We start from the raw sequence: 21164 nt of genomic DNA on the forward strand, positions 1-21164 counted from the left end.
CAACTCCAATCTGTCACCCCCTGTAACAGAGAAATTAGGCATCAGTAGTATCACATTGTGGTGAGTGGAGGACACATGTAGCACTTTACCCAGTTTCCTACTGAACTGTTCTCAAACATATCAGATTGAATGTATCCAAATATAATAAATGACCTGTAGTTCATCTAGGTGGCAGTTAAAGCAACTACAGAAAGTTTTACAGTGTATTAACACAGAAGGACAGTAGGATATCATATACTGTGTGATCTAAAATGATTCTGCTTTATTACAACTTGGGTCTTATTTATGTATTTTATCAGTTATTTCTGTCACTTACAATCACCAAAGCAAAACATGTGCAAATACAGGAACGTCAGATGGGTCAGAAAACATCAGCAGTCAGAAAATATCTAATCTGTTTTCTTTGTAAAAGTGAAACAAGACTATAACTGTCATAATCTACAATACAGGAAGTATGAAGTGGGTCAAAGCTGCAGCAGGGCATTTGTCTGTAAACTGTGATAGATAACAACAGACAGTTTGTGTAATGATTTTAGTTTCTCTTTGTTTTCTTTGGCAAAACAAGTAAGCTGGGAGGTTTGTTTCCATCCTGTTTGATCTGTGCTGAGCAAATCTGAGTAATAATCTAGTAATGAGTGGAAGTGTCTGGCCCTTTATATTGTGAGGCCCATCAAATCAAGACTCAGCTGCCATTAACCGGAATGATCATGATCATAAAATCTGACAGTTATGATAGACCACAGGTGTTCACTTTGCTTTGGCTTTGTTTTTAACTATATAATTGCATTAGTAGCATACGTCTGTGTTTTTATTGGTAGTCTAAATACAATATAATTAAGTAACATTTCCATAATTGTTTTGGTGATACTGAGTCTGAAACAACTAGGACGACTCCCTGGCTGACTCCCCATCACATTCACTCACTTCATATACAGCGTGTGCCACAGACTGATAAGCATGTAACAGTGACCATCCAGCCCATATTACATGCCTGTTCTCAATGAAAGGCTATGACTGCATGTAAAGCATAAAGTGGGACGGAGAGAGTAAGGCAATATGAAATGAAAGTTAGGGAAAGAGTAGAAAAAAAAGTCAAACTCACTGCCAGGACTTTCACTCAGTCAGTTCCAGTGAATACCAATGAGGAGAAGACTACTTTAGAACATGGCTATGTATTTGCTGCTCCTCTGAATGAAATGTGTATCAATCTCATACTGTATCTATGTGTCAAATATAGAATTGGAGTTACAAACCCTACACAACAAAGATACACAATGAAAACCTTACACATACTGTATCTTGTTTGTTTAATCTGTGCCTTAGCAAGGCCAGACAAGGCCATTTCTCTACTTCCATACACTGCCGCTTAGCCCTAGATCCATTGTGTCCTACTGAAGACAAATCTTTAAAAACACATTACAAAGATCTTGTTTCATTTTTAAACCAGCTCTTTAAATTCCTAGAACAGCTGGTCACTGTAGTTTTTTATCAAACTTAACTCAAAACAGGAGGGAATGGTGCATTTATAGGGAACTATTTTAAGTGGCGGATTAATCCACATTTGGAGGATTATATGTGTTAATGGTAATGAAGGAGAATGTCACCCAGTGCAACAGTGTATTGCATTGACGTGTTTTTAGTAGTTTTTGCACAACAATGTGACACAGATTAATAAGATATATCAGACTCTGATACACACAATACTTGTTAGTATTAATTCATTGAGAATGTGTTGACAAGAATACAACCTCATCCTTTTAGCTACAGATAGACAAAGTTAGTTTAGTCTAACACGTAGCCTCGTGACCTAACATCTATCTATCCACCCCCCCTCCCCCCCTCCCCCTCTCTCCATCGTCCTGGTTAGCAGGCCAAGTGGTTAGGGGCAGCCAGTCGTACAAGTCTGTCCAGTCACCCAGTGCTAGTAGACACGTGCCACGCTGCTGCCAGCAGCACACACACAGCCACTGAAAATGCAACCATTACGCTTGAATTCCTCAGCTCACCACACACACGTGCACAGTTGTGCCAGTGAGTATTGAATGTTCTCCAGGCAGACAAATCCACTAATATGGCTAACCCACATCCAGAGGCTCAGGATGATTAAATGTTACAGTCCAAACTCACACACCAACACTCTCTGCCTCAGCTTCAGCTCGCTGTGGTTACACATACACAATCCATTTAAATCACTGTTCTGTTCTGTGATCCCATCAGCATCTCAGTCATAACACACACACACACATGCACACGCACACACGCACACACATTTCAAGGACAAGCTGACCAGCCGAGCGAGAAGCAAACAGTAAGCAGTGTAATTTAGTTCTCCCTCCCTGCTTTGAGTGACACGGTGGCCTGTATGAAGCTGCTGCTGTTCAGTAGGTGACACTGATTGCTTTTGTTCTCTGTGGATGATAGTACAGTAGAGATGAAGCCTTTAGTTGCCTTAGCAACATGGCAGGGTGTAGCCGAATGAATCACAATGAAAAATATTATTATTAAGACCACATCACTCAGGGTCAGGGATGAATTAAATGTAGAGATTATGTTGTAACCCTGTCAGTTTGGAGAGCAAAGCATCTTTATCTTTAAATATAAGGGGCTGTGCTGAATGACAATGAATCAACACATAATAGTTCAGTCTTGGCAACTGCACTAAAGCCCCAGACCACTGGCAGCCCATGAAGCCTGAGTTTCACTTCTGCTTTTTCAGGGTTCTTTTGATTGCATTTTTTAGGAAGTTAGCACCGCTAAAATAGTATTTAGTAACTACAGTATCAGCTACCATTAGGCAAGTCCTGCATTTACAGCTAATATTGTGGTACTGTCTTGTTAAGACCTTAGTTACTGGAGTTTATATATCTTGGATCGTGGGAGAGATATATCAAATTCCTATGAAAACAGAAATAAGCTTTCAGAAGATGTGACATGAAAGAATGAAGATTTAAGCATCCGTTTAAGAGTTTGAGTTTTTTTAATGGTATTCAATTGGTTTTGTCTTTTTGATTGTATTTTGTCTTTTTTGATATTTATATTCTGTTGTAATTTTATTTTGAAGATTAGTAGTTAAAGGGAACATTTACCAATGTGAATTTGAAAACTAGGTCAGCTATGTTGTAGAAATGTGCACTTATTTTTGAAATTGGTGCCCTAAGAAAGCTGAAGATTCCCCTTACTGCTCTTAAGTGGGAATCCTACAACAACCAGAATGTATTGTACGCATGCTGTCCAATTACACTGTCTGACCCTACTCACGTTGTATATACAGCCAGCAGAGCAGCTGATAAGCAAAGACTGAACAGCATTATATCTCTTTACTGAGACTTATTTTCATTTACAAAACATTTTTCCTCATCAGGTCTGGATGTATTGTACTGGTGTGCAAGAATCACTAAACAAATGGTGCAGTTAGGTCAATCATTGCAAACTTAGTCAGGTTTACCAAAGCACTGCAAATGTGTTGCAGCGCAGGGTTTTCTGTTCTGTCTCTCTTCTCTGTAAACTTCTCTCTCTGCACCGGGCATCAGTAAATGATACAACCGCCTATCTGGCTGCAGGCACCTCTCTCTCGTCTGACACTGTAACGTAGCTCCAGTCTGGTGGCCGCTTCCTCCCCCACACTATGTTGTGTCTGTTGTTACACAACGCCATATTCAGCCTCATATCATGAAACTAATAGTATGATAGTAGTATGATATTTTAGTGTCTGCTTTTCCTTATAACTGGTGTAACATCGTAGGCAGAGTGTTTTGGGAGACCCACATTTGACTGTCCCTGAAGGCACCACCTCTGATATACAATAGCATGTAGCTCTTCCTCCCCACAACTACTTTATGTTACTGTACATGTCAAATGATGGCGCCGTGCTGGAAGAACAAGAGATTTTGCAGCTGTGCCCCAGAGACACAGATAACATTTAAAAGAGTTGCTGTTGTTTTTCACACTATGTTTTATCACTTTGTCCCTAAGTCGGATGGATAGAGATAAGGTTGAAAAAGCTGGCCAAAAAAATACTGTGATCTCAAATCTACTACTATACATATACTACTATATATTTAATGGATGTCTCAATGTTCTTGTCATCTTCTTTTATAGTATGTATGTGTTGAACATGTTTCTATACAAAGAATCCTGATTATAGTATGTATAGAAACGTGTGTATAAACAAGACTTATGGTCACCTTTCAAAAAAAAAAAATATCTCCAAAATCAGGGACTTTCTTTGTAAATCTAACTTATGACATTTGTCATAAGCAGGCTGGACAATCCCCTGTTTATGGGCCTTCAGGCTAAAACAGACTCATAGATTGCAACTTATTTAGAGTGCAGCTGCACAATTTGTCCACTCCTTCTACCCGTTGCTTTCACAATACACTTTCACATCCTCCTTACAAAGCTCTTAATATCCACAGTATCTCAGTGTACAATGTCAGCAGATCTCTCAGGTCACTGCTTTTGTAGGAAATAAAAAATTCAAATACATTTTGAATTGAATGATATTTAAATGATGTCATTGCTGTTAAGGAGCCCCAGAGCAGAGAATTCATGTGGTGTCCCTCCTCTCACCCCTCGATGCTGCTGTAAGCTAGACTGCAGAAAAAGCCACCAAATACCTGGAGCCCCTCATCTCTCTGCATTGTCATACACCACCAGTCAGGGGGTCCTACGCTGCCCCCATGAGGGCAGCATTTGCAACTTCCAGGGTCCTTATGTTGGCAAATGATGTATAGCGTTACATGATGTGTATGATGCTGTTGTATGTGTTCACAAAAGTACAGTTTCTTCAGAATCCTGTGCCATATGTTGAGTGTAGAGGATTGCTCATTGTCCTCGCTCAGTGAAGTGGAGAAAAAAAATGGCGCCTGACTCACTTTTAATACACTGCCCCTCTCTGCTGCATGTAATCGTGCACTCTCTAATAGCTGAGTCTTGTTTTCCAAGAGCAGCTTTTCCACATCGCCCAAGGGGCTCTGTGCTATCTCATTATATCTGTCTCTCTGTCTCCACAGTGATTTGTCACCACGGATACGTCCTCTGTGGCAACAGCTGTCGACTAGGCAGCTTAGGGTGACGCCTATGATGAAGTGTGACAGCAAGTGTATTTTTAGCTTATCACCCAGGTAGCCACAAAGTGTGAGTTCACACACTTCAGAGGATGCTTCTGTGATGAGAGGAAACACAAAGCCTGGGCTGTAGAAGTCTGATTATATCATGGAATGAGGCTGCTCATATTTATACCCATATCCCAAACCTTTCTTACAGTATGTCAAAAGTATTTAGTTGATACCCGTTATATAGAATAGATATGTGGAGCAGATGTAGATGACAATATCTGACATTAAATCTGTACATTGAAAAAGTACCTTGTTGTCATTCTAGTCCAAAATATGTTTTGTGGTCTAGTCGGATAATGGTGAGTTAATGTAGGAGGGAAGGTAGTGATGAAAAGATCTCCATGGTTACGACTTGTAAGTGTTTATATGAGTCACAGGCAGGGAGCTGCTAGACCCCTCGGTGCTCTGAGACCTTTGACAACAATCCAGCAATGTTCCAAAACTATAAATGTATATAATCCCTGGGATGATTTTCAAGAAGTCAAGCCTAGTCATGATTATTTACTAAGTGGAGATTTCAACGTCACTTAGTTAAAACAGGTTGCACCACTCAAACTAGTCCTTACATGGAGATGAGAAGTTACTAAATATTTTCAGGTCTATGCTATGTTGTATAGTTGACAGAAACAACTCATAAGACTCTTGGTAAAAATCAATCCTTATCCCTTATGTGTCCTACACATTGACCTGACACTTGAATCAAGTGATTGATTTTACTGATTTGATTATGATGTAATGGGTGTTTCCAGATTTGACTGACACAGATAGCCCAATCAGAGCCTATGATCTGACAAACTGTCATAAAAAAGTACTTTTTGTGTGTGTTTTGTGTATTAGGAGAGTGATCTTATGTCTGTTACATGTACACTCATACAAAATAATGAAGTTTGAAGTGGAATATGATGGTAATTTGTTAAAACTAGTGCCGATAAATCGGTCGATATGAGCCTTTGAAAGATATATCGGTATCGGCTTACATGTTTTCCGATATGGGCCGATATGAAAACATTTTTACAGAAATTATAATGAAGAAATTGATGATTGGGGCGATTTACACATGGTGTCGTTGCGTAGTTTGTCCAGCAGAGCGCGCTTCGACTTCATTGTTCACAATACTGTCCTTTAGCATGAGGGATGGAGTTAGCATCAGAAGTAACAGTAGTTCAAAGTCCAACGGTGTCTCCACAGTACGTTACCAACAAGTTTGTGGAATACCCATAGACTGTATATAAGAAATACCTACTGAGAAGTTAATAAACAATGACCCCGTTATTTCCCCTTTTCAGTATTATTAATATCACATTAAGTCAGTCAATGACAACTTGTCACTGATGCTTTTAACATGTTGGCTATGTAGCAGCTATAGTTTGTCAGTACAGTCAGTAGTGTTAGCATCAGAGACTGAAAGGTTAGCATCAGAGCAGCTTTCTACAGCTCAGCAGACTGGTGGTGGACTGAATCGGTTTACTGTTGATTTCACGCAACGTTATGACCTAGCTGGTGAGACACAATGCCGGAAAGTAAATAAACAACGTCCCCATCTCACTAACAACAGTTACTCATACTCATTAGCCGTTAGCCACAATAGCTAGCCAGCTAACCATGTAGCTACTTTCACAGCTTGTCAGCTGCTCAGTGGAAGCTAATGTGTGAACATATTCACACCAAGACGTGTATGTATGTTCATCTCTTCACTCTGCTGTTTGTGAGTTATAATTATAACTGAACGGTGAAATATTGATAACAACATGTATTGATTAACAAGAAAAAAAGCATTTCTGACTGAAGATGAATCAATTGAAATAATTACTGATATGGTACAGTACTGATGTTTATATTGCCATTTTGTTTTTTATTTATTCTCTATTTTGTTGGTTAATTTCTAGAAATGCTTAACAATGTTAAAAATACATCGTTATTGTTTAATAAAGCAGCCTCATACCCGTTCAAAATCAGAGAACAATCTACATAGAGAAGGTCTGTTTTCATTCCAGTTCAAAAATAAGTTATTGGGGAATTTGTCCACTCAAAAATTGGTATCTGTTTCAAAAATCCCATATTGGTCGGGCTCTAGTCAAAACACTGTAGCACACATGCAGTTTGGTTGCAAATATGCCTGCTTCTAAACAATAGTCAACACTTTACCTTATTAATAGTCCTACCATGCATTGTTCTTTTTTATCATCATGAATTAAGTTGAACCCCAAACCAGAAAAGTCTTCTTCTGCTTCTTTTAGATAATGTTACATAAATATGTTCACTTAGTTAAACTGTGTCCTTATGTAGGCTAAGCTTCCATGAGATTTTACAATTGAATTGGACACAAAGTTCTGAGTTCTGAAAGTGAGTCTTGTTGCAACTACTGAAATGACATTTGTCAGTCATCAGGTATCTGTCATAGCATGAGTGTCTGCCAACCTTGATCATGCCTGTTCTAAGTTGAGGTGAGCAGGAGCCAATTATTTTTTATTATTATTTATCATTATTGAAATATTATTATTTTAAAATGTACTTCAAACACAAAAGGTAGCCCAAATGATCTCAAGGTGCCCAAAACATGGTTAGCCAATCATCGCAGTCTGGTCACTCAGTCACACTCATGTACAACTGCGCCACCTGAGAGGATCTGAGGAAGAAAGGTTTTGAGTAGTGAGTGTGAACGTCTGTTCAATACACACACAACAAATACAAAAAAAGATATTTATTAGGCTAAGAGAATACATTACCCACAGCACAAAGACACTGAAGTCCTTACTAGGTTAATGTGTTCTGGTTGTTTGGTGGCACAGTAACATGCAGCTTCCTGGTGTCTATCCCCACCTCAGGCTCAGCTGCTCAGTCACTCTATCACTGTCTCTCTCAGAACTGACTGTCCTGGCAGTCAGGGGATGACAGTAATGACACACTTTTTACTGAGCAGAGATGAGTTGTGGCTATTTGGATGAAAGCCATTTTTAAAAATCAACTATGAACTATAAACTCCTTTTTAAGAATAATGTTAATTAGAAAAGTACTCTTTTTTATCGTATGTTTCTGATATTTTGGGTAATAGGCCATTCTAAATCCTCTGTATGTGAACAATGAAGCTCATAATACAGCTTGACATGCAATATATCAACTTGTTAAGCACCAGGTTTCAGGCTAGATTAAACACTCAACACCCTATATGTGAGTCAGTTCATCAAACCGTCTTTTGTCTTTGTCTCCCTCTCCCTCCATGTGTCATCCAGCTGTTGTTGTTCCTGACGGGGCATCGGAGAAGGCGGGGGCCAGGGAAGAGCTGGGCAGCGAAGAGGATTTGTTGTATGAAGAGTTCCGCGGTTCTGGACACCGCTTTGGGCATCCAGGAGGAGGAGGAGGAGAGCAGCTTGCCATCAATGAGGTAGGCAATGTTGAGATCTATAATCTCCTCATCCTTCCATCAAATAATGCATTTCACCAGGTTTGTAGTTAGGAACGCGGTGATTGGCCTGCAAACCGGAGTGATTTGGTTTAAGTTGAAGATGAAAACAATTATATGTAGCATCTAGTGATTATATTATTTTTCAAATGATCCTGATGGCACAAGTGTGTTTGAGTCTACCACAGAGTGGCACATCTTGCTGCTTATTGGGCAGAGTTGCTGTGATAGCAGAACACCTAATTACTGCAGCTTAAAAAATACTCAGCTAAAAGTCTCTGCTGAGAACGAGGGGCAGAACTGCTGGAGTTGGTCCCTCCAGGGAAAAAAATAAATTGTTTCATTGTTGTGACTAAATGCCACAAATTCTTCTAAACCTCTATCCCACTGTAGGGGAACAGTGACTGTCTGTCTGCAGATGTTGGGCTTTGTTGATGAGGACAGTTACATTTCTTTATGAGATAAGAACTAGCTTAAGACAGAGACATAAATTAAGAAGCTAAACTATGAAATACTATATAGTGCATATGTAGTTCAAATCCAGTGGTAGCAAGTGAAACAGAGCCTGGCCTCAGCAAAGCACTGGAAATGGCTCTCATTGCCTTTTGGCTCAGAGAGGTGGCAACAACAAGCTCTGAGGTAGATGGGTTATTTGGTTGTCATGGATACCTGCGCTGGATTATGCTGTTGCACAAGCTCACTGCAATGTGATTTACAGAGAAGATACATGCATTTTAACAGCACCTCAGATAAGCAGTTCAGTCTACAGCCCATAACGTTGGGTTACTTAATGTAATCCCTGGTTGTTGTGTTTCACTATGGGAATCACTTCAGGTGTGACCACTATAACAGACCTATAACAGACAAGTTGCCCACCTTTGTATCATGGACAACCATCCCTATCAGGTCATTCTATGTTGGTTTATTCCCTCAGCTATGCAAGGGAAGAGCTGGTGCTGCTGGGATAATATTAAGTAACCCAATGTTCTTTTCCTAACTTCCCTCTGTGTTTCGCTATAGGATATATGGCCCACTCCTGGATTGCATAATATCCTGAAGCCATATGGTTCCTTAACCCATTTTGAGATACCACTAAATAGTCCTCCAAACCCTGTGTGTGACATGGGCCAACTCACTACAGCACAAATGTCCTCAACCAGAGTTTCTTTAAACAGGGCCCATGATGTAGCCACGCCCCTGGCAGAGTGCACAATTAACCCTGTAAATAAGCCCTCCAGCCTCCACAATCCAGTGGGACAGCCTCTAGCTGGACAGTGTTTTTCCCTTGTGGGAAGTAGCCCAGGACACAAACAGCTGGTCGTTTCTCCTAAAACTTGCTGTCCTGTTCACATATAAACACAATACTCACATGTGTATTTAGCCTGTTTCCTCTGCTGTTGCAAACGGTGTAGGGTACAAATATATAAACACCAACATCACCTTAGGAACAAAGGCTGGATTAGGCTGCAAACATACTTTAGAGAACCTAGGAACAAACTGCATTCAGGCCGGGCACGTCGACAGCGCCTGTAAACCACTCACTCACCTAGCCATTGTCAGAGCTGGAGTCATTCAGATTTAAGTGGGAGAAACTTTAATCTTACACCCTCCAAAGGTTCAAACAGATGTTGTAAAAGAGCATCTAACACAACTTACAAGGCCCACAATGGTACCAGAGGCCTAGAAACTCATAAAGTGCCACACCAAAGGATATTGGCCAGCTAGTTTTACACTTAATCCTATGTGGCAAGCTGAAATGGCAGCCAGGTAAACCTTAATAGTGGAAAATGCTTTCCCTCTGTCTAACAGGTCTGAAGAAAACAGAGGATATCCCCCAGTGAGCGTTGAAAAGAAATAATATGCCTCACATCACAGCAGTCCTCAAACACCTGCCATATACAGCTGTGTAATGAGTGGGTGGAGGGAGCCCTCGCACACCGATCATGCTACCGATCGGCAGACCAACTGCATCCAATTTCAGCCACTCACAGGCCAGGCCGAGAGTGCCGCCTGATCTGTATGAGGTTCTCCCTGGGCCTGAGACAAGAGGTCCCTGTGGACAGGGAGAGACCATGATTGGCCTTATAGTACATGAAGTATCTTTACCACCCAGTGTTTGGATGGCCACCGTGGGTCAATCAGGATCAGTGGAAGGCCCTGCTCTATCACACTGAACAGAGTGGGTGAGATTAGGCTGAGGGGAAGGAACACATATATTGCAGGTTTGGTAAGGGTAGGCCTGGCATATATACTATATTCATGCCACCACTTGGGGATGGAGCTTCCATTCCTTGAGTAGAATATTTCTTCTGGACAGAAGATCTGCACCTCTGTTCAACACTCCTGCTACATTTGTCACCTGTAGCAACCCGAGCTGAGACCTGCTCTACAGTCTTAATTGCCAACCTGTGCAGTTGCAGGGAGCATGTACCTCCGATTTATGTGTGTAATTTTCTGACTTTCACAGAGTCTCTGAGGAAAAGGAAGAACCTTGGGGCTTTAGGACTAGACACACTTCCATTAACTCATGGGCCAGAACCACAGGACAAATGCCATTCACTGCTCTGCCCATGAATGTTGCTCCCTATCCCCTCAGGGACACATCTATCATCATGGCAATCCTTGACGCTGTTGTCCCCAGGTGCACTCCCTGAGAAAAAGAGTTCCAGGACTGATGGAGAGCCAACCCACACTGAAATTGTTACCAAGTGGTGAAGATGATGCTGGGGGCACAGTTTTAACAATGCCACCCATCTCTGTAACTCCCGCATAAGGAGATCCGGTCTCAATACTGATATGATTGATGCAATCAGACCCAAGAGCCTTAAGCACATTCTGATTGGCACTGCCACACATAGCCAGGCACTGTCTGAATGACTGTATTTTCTCCTCTGACAGAGTGATACGATACATGAGGGACTTTATCTTGAGACCCAGGTTTACAGTGCAATGAGTGGGTTACAACTGGCTTTTGGACCAGTTTATCCTGCAGCCCAAGTTTGTGAGGTGGGATGTTACGATTTCCACATCTCTGATTTGCCTGTTCTTGTGAATGAGATGTACAAAAATATTCTGATGCTGCAGTTCCTTAACTGAGACAGGGCTAATGTTGTTGTCACCTTTGGGAGCTGCTTCGGCTGAGGTGGGTGGACTGGATTGTTGAGTTGGGAAGATGGATTCAGGAAGTTTAGGTAGTTATTCTGCACATGAAGAAAGTGAGAATTACTTCATTTGGATGGTTGACCATGGGTTTGAGCTTCTGTAGTTGTCACGCCTGAAGTGACTCCCAAAGTGAAACACTGAGTGAAGACAGTTATTGTAACTGTCCAGAAGTGACAATCCAGTAAGCACACATAGGTCTGCCATGAGAAAAGAGTTTGAACTTCTCTATCATGTTCTCTTTTGTCTCTTTCTACATGCAACACACAACAATGAATGCAACACCATGAATGTCTTCAAGAAAGGACACTGTGCATCATTTTCCACATTTTAACAATTTAATGTCCCTCTCTGTGACTTCAGACTATTTAACCTGCTGTCAGTTTATAATCAGCATATAATATATGGTATATATTATATATATATATATAGGTGATTTTAAACATAAAATGTAGCTTGTTGTGGTTTAGCATGTTTGATTAATTTTCAGCAACATTTTATTTTAAATAATACATATACCTCCATGTTAGTTTCAAGCTGTCACTGATTTCAGGCATGAAATCAATTATTAACAGTTATTGTCATCCACTCCTTCTGTCTCACTCCCCCTCACAATTTTCTTCTTCTTAATCAGTATCAGGCAGGAGTCAACACTTTGCTGCCATCCTGTGGGTGACTGATATGTGGTACTGCCTGTTAGCTAGCAACAGCAGGGGTTATATGTGTGTGTCAGCAAATGGTGCTCTGTGGCTCTGGCAGATTGTTTTTGCTGCACAAGTGCAGTGCAGTAGTCAGACCTCATACAGGAGACTCACAAAGGTTTGATGAAATGTCTGCTGCCTATAAAAAGATCTGTGTGGATCACTGGTTGTTTGTTTTTGGTTGTTCCAGCTTCTCAAATTTGTGGATTTTCTTGTATGTGTGTCATATGCGAACACTGAATATCATTAGGTTATCGGTAAAACAAACTGGTGGTTTGAATTTGTTACCTCTGGTTCTGGAAAATCATGATAGACATATTCAACTACTCTCTGGCATTCATCTGTCAGGTCCATGCTGTCTTGGCTGTGTGGAAGTGTGGAAATGAATGAGTGTGTTGTAGATCAGTTGTGATGACTCCACCTGTACATTGAGGTCAGGTCCATGGAGAAGTGGAACCTGGATAACAGCAGTTTACTGACTTCACCAGGTTAGTTGCTACAAACTAAGTAGCACCTGAAACACAGGTATGATAATCGTTGGATGTGCTACTGCTAATCCTCTGCTGTAGCCTTATTCTGATAGGGGACAGGCATTGAGGGGAAATTAGAGGAAACACTAATATATAGTCCAGACAGTAAGTATTTGGACAGTTATACATTCAGGCTCAGTGCTTCAGCACACTTAATTATTGTCAAGGAAATAATGGATACATCATTAAATTGACAAGTCTCAGCTTTAATCTGAGTAGGTTTACATCAGTGTACAGAACAACAGTGTGTGGGAGATATAGCCTTTCTAACCCCTACATACGGTTCATATTCTACACCCTCACAGTACATTCTGGTCAATTTTGACCCAGCCTAAGAATCCCCTCATAAAAAGTGTCTATACCGAATGTTGAAACACAGATCTGTTAAGAAAGCATCACTAGTCGATCCACTCATTTTTGGAGAAAAAACATCTCCTATCACACAATATCATGTCCTATTTTACCTAAGACATGAAAATATAACATAGTAATAATGATGTAAATGTATTTTATAACTTTATGGAAGTGTGGGGTTTATTGTATAACCATTAGAGCCATCAGTCTTCACTGCTACATCATAAAAAGAAATCCTCATAACTACTATCTTATTAAAATTTTCAATAGATATGGGTCAAATTTGACCCAGAACAGACTCATTGGAGAAAAAAGTAAAACATTTTAACATATTTTCACTGCTGTGCATTTTGGGCCACTTTAGGAAAAGTCATCAAATTTAAGAAGAAAAGACATTTGGGGTGTTTTGTCAAATGTCAAAACGGGTCAGTTTTGACCTGAACAGTATGTAAGGGTTAAACACATAATGCCCGAACACACACACACACACACACACACACACACACACACACACACACACACACACACACAGACACACACATACTCACATACTCTCTAGTCATTTCTATTGGTGGGTCCTTTATTCTGCATGGCCTCCACCACACCCCTCCCTCCATGCCTCTCATCCAAGCACCCCACCCCCACTCCCACCTCTCCCCCTCAGCGGTTGCTATGGCCCTGCCTCAACCACTCTGGTATCCAGGATACGCCGACACACTCTGCATCCTGATTGGCTGCTGGCTATGAAAGGGTGGGCATACAAAAAAGGAAGGGAAGGAAGGGGGAAAAAAAGAAAAAAAGGGCGATCCTGGTACTTAGATGGATGGCTGAAGCAGCACGGCTCCAGGCAGAGCACCGAGCACCATTTTAGCAAGAGCTCTTAACGGAGAGAAAAGGTGGGCACAGACAAAGACCGAAAAGCAATCCAGAGGGAGAACAAATGGCCGCTTTGTTTGCAAGGTAGAAACGACTGAGCCTGTGTAGGGTAGAGCGAGAGAAGAGCAGGCTGGAAAACAAGAGGACAGAGGAATAAAAAAAAAAAAGACGAGGAACAGACGAGGAGGCATGAGCATGAACAGGAGAGATGCAGCATCCTGTCCTCTGCCTTTCATTTTGACATCCTGACCGAGAGAGAGTGAAGAGGAGCAAAGAGGAAAAAAAAGACTAAACGTGGTGGAAGACGGAAAGAAGAAAGAGAGAGGGGAGGTGCCTGTGTCTGAAAGAGGAGCAAGGGAGTAGAGGAGGAGGGGGAGATGCTCAGCACGTAACACACAAATAGCTCCACAACGCGCAGATTCACACACACACACACACACACACTGACACATATAGGCACCCAGCCTCCACGGGCAGGCCAGGGCGCCACTGGGCATCGGCAAAGTGGCAGGAGAAGCAGAGGAGGTAGCCGCCGGAGCTGAGCGGAGGAGGAGAGGAGTGCTAGAGAACAGCGACGAAGATAGTCGAGGAGGAGGAGGACGAGGAGACGCGGTGTGGTGTGGAGGCTCGGCGCTGAGGGAAAGGAGACGGGGGAGGGGAGGCGGCGCTGAGGAGGAGGAAGAGGAGGAGGCCAGGGGACTGATGGCTCGCGGCAGCGGCTCGGGGAGGTGGAGCAGGCAGAAGATGGGACTCATGAACACCATGCTGCGCTGCAACCTCCCCCCAGAGACTCAGAAGGTTGTGGTGTTCGTTATCATGATGCTGCTTATCGTCATCAACGTGGTGCTCATGTTCCTGCTGGCCTTCCAGTAGAGCACACACTCAGATACACACACACACACACACACACACACACACACACACACACACACACATTACACAGGCTTCTAGAGGAGGAAAAGACTTGAAAAACTGAAACAGAAAGAGAGCCGGAGCAGAGGAGGACTGCCCTGTTGATGAACGGGGTTGCTGGGATTGATGGGTGTCCAACGTGGCAGCAGCAGAACACAGGTACAACCAGGACAGTTTCATTTAGTGTGAGGTTGAGGTGGGCAGATGTGTGTATATGTGTGTGGATCAAAACATGTAAACTCTATATGAGCGCACGATCCAAAATATGTGTCTCTTTAGCTGCTAAATGCTCCACTATGTTCACCAGCTCATCTCTAACTGTGTGTGTCTGCTGTTTGCTGCTGGCCAGGTAGTGTACAGTGGCTTCATCAGAGCTTTCTCACTAAAAACAGCTGCCTGCTGTTGCTGCTGTTGCTGCTGCGTGAATCAGTACTGATGAGATTGCTGAAACTGAACCAAACATTGAAGTTGTGGGCCATAAATCCAAAACAATGAAAGGAAAAAGGCTCAAAGGCTCTGTAGAGCTGAGGGGAACCGCAGAGTTTGTCATCATTTTCTGAGCGACACCTTTCACATTATTCAGAAACCTCAATTGTTAATATGGAAGTATGAGTGGTCCCTAACCCACTGGGACACCCACCTAGGGATCACAAGATGAATCGAACAGGTTGTGAGGTTATTAATGGTGTAGCAAAGAAGAAAAACACAATTCAATCCAAAGTATCTGCAAGGATATATACCACACGAGGAAAGTCAGAAGATAAAAACCTACTTTGGACGAACTGACCCTTTAAAATCCACACTAGTATAAAGAGAGATTGCAGGTGACGTAACACACTCTGTGGCAACCCTCTTACAGCTCCTGAGCTCTTAGGTAACCAGCTGAATGTTTTCTGAACAGGTTAAACAGAACTGAACACACCTGATGGATTTGTGTGCTGATCTGACCTGTTCATTTCCTCATTGACTTGTGTATTAACATCATGATAATAATGTAATGTACTATAGAATGTAATATAAGTAAATATAATATCTATGCCATCCAGAAGAAGTAAAAGTACTTAATTTGTCACACATACAGTTGTACAGTAACATTCAGTCTCTGCATTTAACCCATCCTGGGTATTAGGAACCAGCTCAGCTAACCATTGCTGTCCTGTTGTCATACAGTATTAGAAGCTAGTGTTGCACTTTAACATTAGCTACTGTTGCTAAACTAGTCTGCAGTATAGTAGGTCTGTTCAGCTAAACAGAGGCGATATCTCAGGATACTGAGTGAGAGACTAGTTTACTGTCACAGTAACCTCTATGTGGAAATAAATGAGATGATTGACATTAACTGTATAGATCTACAGCAGTCCTCTGGTGTACGCTTATATTTCCAGCCTGGTTTTCTAACAGATAGAAAAATGAGATTATTAACTGATACAACTGTGAAAAAAACAACATTTCCACTAGCCAGTATATCTTCTGATAAAACCTCACACTACAGAGCAGATATGATCTGACTGTAAGAACTTTCACACATCATTCAGAAAAATGGAAACAAATATTCTGTCTGAATTGACACTTTGGTTTTGTGTCACTTTTCATAATAAAATACATCAACACAAATGTATTGCATCAACTATGCTCATAATTGGAGATATCATCAGACAGATAATGCTGATTCATTAGCTAAAGAATGAACATTATTTTATGAATATCAATTTAAAGTTTACATGCAGACATATTATTTATTTATCTCACCTTCAACTTATTTGAAGCAGGCTTACATTAGAGACCTTTCTTATCATTTCCCCTATTTAGTATATTTGATCTTTTTCATTATTATAAAAAGTCTCCCTGTTTTCTGATTGGTTGGATTTTAATTTCCTGTTGATGCAAACTCATCATTTCCTTCACGTTTAACTGTTGCCTTGATTTAGTATAATGTCCATTTTGCAATTGCTGTCAAGCTGTCAATGAAACTCAACACTTCACATTAAAAGCCTTCCAGCAGCTTAAATATCACATTCCTTCCTGCTTTAAATATGAAACATTTACAGGAGGAGGTTTCAGAGAGCAGATTAACAGCGCTCCATAAAACAGCAAAGTAGAAGCACTTGGGAATAATAAGTGAATGAAAACAGTATTTCTGTTTGAGAAGAGAAATTGGGTGGTGAGTATAACATGACTGTTGGACTGATGAAGTGGGTGCTGTGGAAACTATGGCCACTGAGAATTCTTAACCCTTATTGACTGCCTGTCCTTTATTTTCTTGTAACATACAGTATAATGACACACATCTCTTAATCTGAGATCATTAATCTGTAATGATTGCATTGTAGGTATGGTAGCCTATAGCAACAATAGCAACAGTTCTGACAGTGTAGCTAACTCAGGTGTTTAATGTCTCTTGAGATTGTATTCTTGGAGAATAGCAGCTTTCTGCTTGTAGGTGAAACAGGAAGCTGTCACATTAAATCCAGAGAAGATCAGTTGTCTACTTCTCTTAAAATTGTCTGTGCTCCAGTTCAGCCTTTCTTTTAGGATTAGAAAGAGCTGATTGTATCTCATAGTTCTGTTTCTAGTGTTAATAAATTGTTTACTGCACCTTTAAAGTGAATAAAAACATACACATTTTATTCTTTGGTAAGTGGCTGCAGAAATAGCACTGTACCGTGTGCATTATTGTCTCACATCACAACGACTTTTCGTACATTTTCTCTTCATTTTTCTACTATGAAGAGCATTTGCTTTCTTGAGCAATGTCCTCTTGCAGACCGCCTCTACAGATTGACGATCCCCTTGGGGACAGACCTGTTTATGTCCAGCTCAGCTGTTCGCATCAGGAACAGGGGTAAAGGTGATGAGGACACAGCTGCTTGTGTGTGTGTGTGTGTGTGTGTGTGTGTGTGTGTGTGTGTGTGTGTGTGTGTGTGTGTGTGTGTGTGTGTGTGTGTGTGTGTGATAATGTACAGTTGCTGTTGCCATGGTAACCCTTAAGACAAGCTCTATGAGCGATGTCATGATGCTCAACTTGTTTACATCAAGAAGATGTATGTAGTTGTTTACTATTGTAAGATTAAATGAGAGGTTATTGTGGCGTCATGTAGTCACTGGAGAGAGCAATCTGGAGAGAACGACAGCAGAGAAGCAAGAAATGTGGGTGTGTTGCTTAGCAACAGCCACATCGTCTGTTTTCCTCATCGCCATGATGGATCAGTGGAGCTGAGAACCAGATCAAAGAGAGAAAAATTAAAAATGACTGTATGTCTTTAACAACACTGGTGACGTGCTGTGAAAGACATCCAGCTTCAGGAGCAGGTCCTGCAGAGAGGAGGGATGTTGGGCTGATGGTCCAGCAGGATTAATGTTGCCTCTGCAGGAACGATATGCTGAACAGCGTTATGGATGGTCTCTGAGGGGGCTGGGGCCATGTTGATGCAGTGCAACTGGCGGTGTGTACGTGGCAGTGTGAAATATGACCACTGCAATGTCTACATCAATAACAGTGGCTCCATCTCCTCCAGGTCTTACTCTGTTTCTGCCTCATCTTCCTCTGTCTCTCCCACTTCCTCTTCCTGCTACATAATCTCCGTCTTCATCTTCGTCTACTTCCATTTTGGGCCCACATTGATTTCTCATGCTGTACTCAGACTTCAATAGCAATCAATGTGTGCTCACCAGTGCCTGCTTGTTAGCCTCTCAACGTTTAATAATAAAGTTACAGTGAAGTAAGCATGCTACTAGCATGTGTGTGCTGAACTGTGGGCCTACTTTTAACCTACAGACATTTAAATGGACTTTCACTGTCCCAAAACCAGACTTGGTACTAACACAAGTTAATAGTATAATCCAAGGCACTGCACTAGCAGTATGTTGACTAATCTTACTAATATTAATACAACATATGCAGTGATTAAGTTCAGTTTGGCAACTTTGATGTAACACTAAATTTGAAAAACAAATCCTGAGTAAAAAATGTTTCTCTTTTGTTTTCTAGAAGAAAAACTGAAGAAGAAAAAAGAAGACAGTTTTAATAAAAAGTATAATATGTGTAGAGCATCCCTCACGTGCACTATGGTGATTAATTAAGACTTCCCCCACTCCCACTCTCACTCACATCATACAGGAATGGTGCCTCTTTCTGTAAACGTCTGAATAAAGCCCTAATGAACATGAACTTTCAAGAAATTGCTGTCTTTATGATAAAAAGCCATCAACAGGTAAATGAGCCAGCAATGTTACATTTTCCATGTCTGTAAAGGGTTGAACAGCATTTGAGCACACTGTGTGGAAAGTGTCTGGTACTGTATGAAGTCGTTTCAAATGCTCAAACTAGAAATATTCTGAATTGAAAGCTGACCTCTGTCCCTCCTGTGCTGCTTCCTCTGCAGCTGATCAGTGATGGCAGCGTGGTGTACGCCGAGGCCCTCTGGGACCACGTCACCATGGACGACCAGGAGCTGGGCTTTAAGGCCGGTGATGTAATCGAAGTAGTGGATGCCACCAATAAGGAGTGGTGGTGGGGTCGCATCATGGACAGTGAGGGCTGGTTCCCTGCCAGCTTTGTACGGGTAAGACAAACTCTTTCCAGGCTGCTGGAACACACACAAACTACAGTCATATAGTTCTTAATGAATCTGTTTGATTAATGGTTGCAGTTCTTGGAGTACTGGCAGACTGAGTAATATGAAGCCAACCTGTTATAAACATTTTTGTCATCTGCAAAATTAGGGGTTTGGCATTGTTTTAGTAGCTGTTTATTAAAACTTGGCTCTTACTTTCAAGAACAAAGGGAAAAGGCTAGACAGAATGTATTTATTTATTCCTTTTTTATAATGCTATTGTAAAAAAGGAAGTGTCTTTACCATTCATTAGACTTTTGTGGAGAGAATGAATAAGAGTGTAATTGATTGTTGTGGTAAAGCTGTGTCAGACAGTGAATGTTTCACGCGTGTCCTCTTCAGTTGCGTGTGAACCAGGATGAGCCCATGGAGGAGTATCTAGCCCACCTGGAGGAGCCGCAGGCTGGAGCAAAGGACCAGACAGGTCTAGGCTTGTTGTTGGGACCTGGTTTACCCTGCAAGGAGCAGATGAGGTCAAACGTCATCAATGAGATTATGAGCACAGAGAGAGACTACATCAAGCACCTGAAAGACATCTGCGAGGTCTGGTGGTTAAGATAAACATAAAACTACAGAATGCATTTACTTATTATTTATTGTGCACTCCCTCTATTAAACCCATTCCTTCAGCATGGCCACAGATAATGATTGACTGACAGGTCTCAAACCACTGTTCTAAATATACTAGGAAGACACAGCTATTCCATTATCAAATAAATTAGCTTTACAATCCAAAGTGCTGGTTATGTTTCTTTTCATGTCCATGCTCTCCCCACATATTGTCTATCAAACATCTCAGATAGGTAACAGAGGGTTAGTTATCTCTCCTCCAATTTTTTTTAACTATAACTCTTCAAGTTATATATAAAATAATGGAGCTTCCAGAAGGACATCTTGTTGGGAACAGCTTATTGTGCCTTATAAGCCAGTTTCTGTGTAACATATAAGATAATGCAACTCAAATGTGTATTTTGAGCTCATTTGACACCATGTAGATTAAATAAAATAATAACTGTATGAGAAATATGCTGGTATGGCTGATGTTGAAATAGTCATACACTCTATTTGACTTTGCTTTGATGTCAAAACATTTTAGAAAGATCTACTAGCATCCAGGTTAACTGACTAGCTTCTCCTCTGTCCAGCCATACAAGCAAACAAACAGGGCCTTATTATATCTGCATTTATAGCAGAAGGACAGTGAAAATAAACAGAGAAAGGACTGAAGTGAAAGAGTGAATCTGAAATAGACAAAATGACAACGCTCAAAACAGATTGTGACAACATTTAAAGACGTATACTATCAACAACACCAAAGCTGCGACAGGATGTAGAATAATGCACATCGCGTCCTCCCCATATCAGTTATTGTACTGCTATCATATTGAAATGTGTCATCTTCTATCATGCTCTTGCCTATTGCCTAGAAAAAAAATCAGAAGCCTATAAATAAAAGCTAGAAGTTAGTGTCTGTGCAGCAGGTTCTTACCCTGACTGTATTT

The 21164-nt window shown here is 41.2% G+C and overlaps 1 protein-coding gene across 1 annotated transcript in view; it reads left to right on the plus strand.

The window, feature by feature from the left end:
- arhgef4 (Rho guanine nucleotide exchange factor (GEF) 4) overlaps positions 1-21164 on the plus strand; it is a 63883-nt gene that overhangs the window by 35723 nt on the left and 6996 nt on the right. The window contains exons 3-5 of the mRNA XM_062441466.1: positions 8348-8499; positions 19432-19611; positions 20005-20205. Of these exons, the coding sequence (XP_062297450.1) occupies positions 8348-8499; positions 19432-19611; positions 20005-20205 (533 nt within the window). The remainder of the gene's footprint in view (positions 1-8347; positions 8500-19431; positions 19612-20004; positions 20206-21164) is intronic.

Source organism: Scomber scombrus, chromosome 20, assembly GCF_963691925.1.
Source record: "Scomber scombrus chromosome 20, fScoSco1.1, whole genome shotgun sequence".
Taxonomy (NCBI): Eukaryota; Metazoa; Chordata; class Actinopteri; order Scombriformes; family Scombridae; genus Scomber; species Scomber scombrus.